Here is a 4,058-nt window from a genome sequence, read left to right on the forward strand (position 1 = left end):
GTATATATATATATTATATTATATCTGCACCTCTGCCTGTCTCTGTGGTTTGTCTGCTGCGTCGCCCTCCGCCTCCTTTGTTGCGCTCTCCCTTCATTGTTTTTTTTTGTGTGTCTGTGCTTCGTTTCGCTGGTTGGGATCTCTCGTTCGAGCATCATTAGCTTCATCTGTCCAGGTTCTCGTACCATCGGTGTTGACCTCTGTACCCTCTCCCTCCTGCTCGCGCAGAGGCGCAGGCGAACATGTCCGGTCGTTCATCTTCTTCTGTCACCCCCGTCACAGTGCGCTCCATATCGGGCAAAAGCGTAATGCTGATGCCGCCTGTGACGCTGGCTACACTGCTGAAGGTCGCTGTAGCCCCACCTTTCTCCTTGGAGCCGGAGAGCGTCAAGATCTTTCTTCATGGTCGCCTTGTGCGTCTCCTCCAATACCAAAAACAACACGGTAGTGACTTGCTCAAGTTTCCACTTGACGCCTCCCCGTACACGCCATCAAGGACGCCAACCAGATGCACACATTCAACCGTCGCGCTCGAGTCACCATCCCCCTCGGGTACCGAGTTGAAGGATGCGCCCTGCTCTATCATTGTCTATGGAGTGCCGCAGCGCATTCGCGCCGCATCCTCAGCCACGCGCACAGGTGCGCAGGAGCAGGCAATTCAATCTACCACATTCGCCGGTGAATCGCTTGCTGTATCCACGTTGCCGAACATCGGCTCTGAGGAATCACTGGCCAGTGCTGGCACGGCAGCGGCAGCGGCGCCCACTGCTGCACCGGTTCGCCGCCGTGCGTCATTCACGCAGTCACTCAACAACACACCGACGGCTAATGCTGCCTCGCTGAAAGGACCGCTGCCGTACCCGCACAGCCCCGACGGCCTCCGAGAACTTGACAAGATATGCGCCGAGTTCGACTCCGACGACGACGACGACCTCATCACGCTGCTGCAAGGCGCACCGCAGAGCATCTACAATCACCCCACAGTGCTCTACATGTCAAATAAAGTAAAGGGTAATTTGGTCGTTTTACAAGCGGTGATGCAGCAGGTCGCGAGTGTGTCCCCTGCATTTTTCGACTGGATTGCCGAGAATCCGCAGAAGTTCCTGAGCGCTCTCAACCGCGGCGGTGAACGCTCATTGCAGCAGGTAAAGGAGCAGCTGCGCATGCTGGCCATGCGAGCTATGGCAGAGCAGATGAGCGGCGAAGCGCCGTCCCGCCATGTGATGATGCTGGAGGTGAACACGAGTGACGGCTCGCCCGACGTCTACCAGGTAGAAGTGCAGGTCGGCGATTTTTCGGGAAGGTCAACCCCGAGTGATTCGCTTATGGCGACCACCCTCGTGAACAGCAGCTCGGAGGAGGAGGAGAACGGGGGCGATGAGGAGAGCATGAGCACGGGTACTGAGCTGGAAGACAACAGAACGGCTTCTTCAAGCGTCAAAGCGCCCAGCGAGGGTGCCGACGCTGCCGAGGCCGCAGAAAGAGAGGAGGAGCGCGAGCCGCACCGGGGCGCCATTCTTTTGCCAGGCTCCCCGGGACCTCTTCAAGCACCACTCTCTGCACAATTGCGAAAGGATGTGGTGCCGCCGGACGGCGGTAGCATGGCTGCGGGCGAGAAAACAGCCTCCCCTCAGGAGCGTGGAGCGCCGTCCGTCCCGCCTCCCCCGGTAGATGCTGTTCCTCCCCGAACCGCTTGCCGATCTTCCACTCCCCTTCTCTTCAGCTCCTCGGCCGCTGCGGTGTCTGCATCTTTCGACGCGGCAGTGAGCTCGGCGTTGGCCGCCGTTTCTAATCCTCAAGAGGACGATGCCGAGGATGCGAGGCTGTCGTGGCTGCAGAAGGAGCAGCAGCGCATTGACTCCTTGATGCAGGAGTGGATACTTCAGGCTACAAACGACGCGGCGCAGAGAGCGCACACCGCCATCACAGAACTTCGTCGCCGCTTCCTCACTCTGCTGAATGACCTCATCACGACCTCAACCACCCCTGCTCTCCTGTGTCGAAACGGCAGGGATGTACGACGCCTTGCAATCCTTGCCTGCCGTTTCTTCTCTGGGGCCGAGGAATTTTACGCGCAGCTGGATGAGCAAGGCGTGCGATCGTCCGTGTTTGGGGAGACGCCACAGGAGTCGGTGGCGGCATGGGCGGTGGTGGCCGCGCTGAGTCGCCTTCTCATCTGCGACGTGGACACTGCGATCGAGCAACAGCAGCAAGGCCCACTTGGCACTCGCCGCGAAGATGATCCGCTCTCGCTGCGGGAAAGCAATTCTATTTGGGCCATTCCAGCGCTGCGTTGGGTGACGAGCGAGGGGCCAGAGAAGCTCTTGATGGCACTCCTGAAGCTCTGTCGGCAGCAGCGAGCAGTGGTGCTGTGGTATAGTTCTCATTACGTGGTGAAGGAGGTCGGCAAGACGATTCAGACAGTGGCCTACATCCTCGGCGGCACGGGGGAGGCCCAGCAGACGGTGTCGCTGCGGCGTTTGAAGATGACGAGCAAAGCTCACAAACAGGACGAGGTGGCAGACTGCATGGCAGCGTTGTCAAGCGCACTGACGGAGGCCGGCGCTGTGCCGGAGAGCACGCGCCTGCAGTGGTTTGCTCTCATGCGCAGCCGCTATCAGCGACTTGTGCTGCCCCTCGAGAAAGACCTTCCCACGCCCCACATGACATCGAATCCGCTCTACGTGTGCGACACGCGGCACGTGCTGCCCCCCAAAGCCAGCGGTGCACGTCCCAACTCCTCACGCGGCACGATGGACAGCGCGGCTCGCTGGTGGGCAGGGTACTGCGACGATCGGCACACCTGCTGCGCGGACAAGTGGTGCTTGGCAATAACGGCGCGGCCGTGGAACACCGTGACAGCGATGGAGACCACTGCGGTACCAGAGAAAGCAGAGGGCGTCGCTGTGGTGCTGGTAGATGACAGGGCTGAGTCAAGTGCTGCTAACTCGTCTTTACCGAACGCGTCCGCGCATGATTGGCTAGCGCAGATAACCTGGATGCCGGCCGAAACAGTTGTAGCACCATCGGCAGCTGGCGCAGCGGCGTCCGTGCCAGGAAGCGTCACCCGACACTCTGCAGTTCTTTGCGAGCAGGTGTGGGCCCTCACGGGGGAAGAAGAGGAGGTGGCGGTGGCAGACCGCCTCCCCCCTGTTGCTGGCGTTAGTGATGGGCCACTCCTCTTCAGCGGCGATCTGCACATTGTCGATGTGAGTGCGATGGAGGGTGCGCAGAGGCCAGTGCTGAGCTTGGCTGGCGGGGCAGCGTTGCGAACGTACTTGGCAACGGTAGTGCGTAACTTTGTGTTGCCTCCCTCGGCACGTGAGCCGATCTTCTTGCGGCACTTGTTTGGCATGTTTGAGAAGCACCCGCGCATACCAGTAGCGGCGGCAGTGCGAGAAGCGGCTCTCCTCAATGCACGCTTGCAAGACTCACCATGGCTGGTGAGCGAGTACGTTCTCTTTGACTACGGCGGTGCCCTTGCCACCTTCTCGGCCCCATACGCCAGCGCTGCCGCCCGCGCTGGTATGGTGACAGCGTCTGCCTCATCGACTACTGCCGCATGCGAGCTACCACCTCCAAAGGGCACAGCAGGCGGGCCCGCTAGTGATCAGTTTGTGCGCATGCCGAGCGTGCCCCTGAGTCAGCGATTGAGCGCGCCGCGACCGGTGCCGCCAACGCACCGTAGACCTGAGCGCGCCAACCTTCTCTCAGGGCACGAACGTTCTCCAGTAGTCCCCGGCGAGGTGGCGAAGCGTCAGTATGCACGAAGCCACGCTGTCGATGAGTTGTACGAGATGATGCTTGGCAGCTTGCTCGAACACAAGCCCATCGGCGAGGCAAACGTCCTGGATCACCTGGTGCGGTACGTGGACGCGTCGCAGGACGCGATGCGGGGCCGTGTGTGCGGGAGGCAAGCAGAGGCCTCCTCTGCTGCGGCGCAAAAGGAGTTGCATGAGACCACGCCCGACCATGCCTTGAAGGCCGGCCGCAGCAGTAATCTGAAGCCACAGCCGCCAAACGGGAAGCGCAACTCTTTCCAGCGCCGCAGACAATGA

General features: G+C 60.6%; 1 protein-coding gene across 1 annotated transcript; it reads left to right on the plus strand.

The window, feature by feature from the left end:
- Positions 1 to 242: 242 nt before the first annotated feature.
- Positions 243 to 4,058, plus strand: LSCM1_00077 (uncharacterized protein; the record flags this gene model as incomplete). Its single annotated transcript, XM_067317736.1, has 1 exon — positions 243 to 4,058. The coding sequence occupies one exon, from the start codon at positions 243 to 245 to the stop codon at positions 4,056 to 4,058; it is 3,816 nt and encodes a 1,271-aa protein (XP_067173841.1).

Source organism: Leishmania martiniquensis, chromosome 36 (assembly GCF_017916325.1).
Source record: "Leishmania martiniquensis isolate LSCM1 chromosome 36, whole genome shotgun sequence".
In the NCBI taxonomy this organism is placed as follows: domain Eukaryota; phylum Euglenozoa; class Kinetoplastea; order Trypanosomatida; family Trypanosomatidae; genus Leishmania; species Leishmania martiniquensis.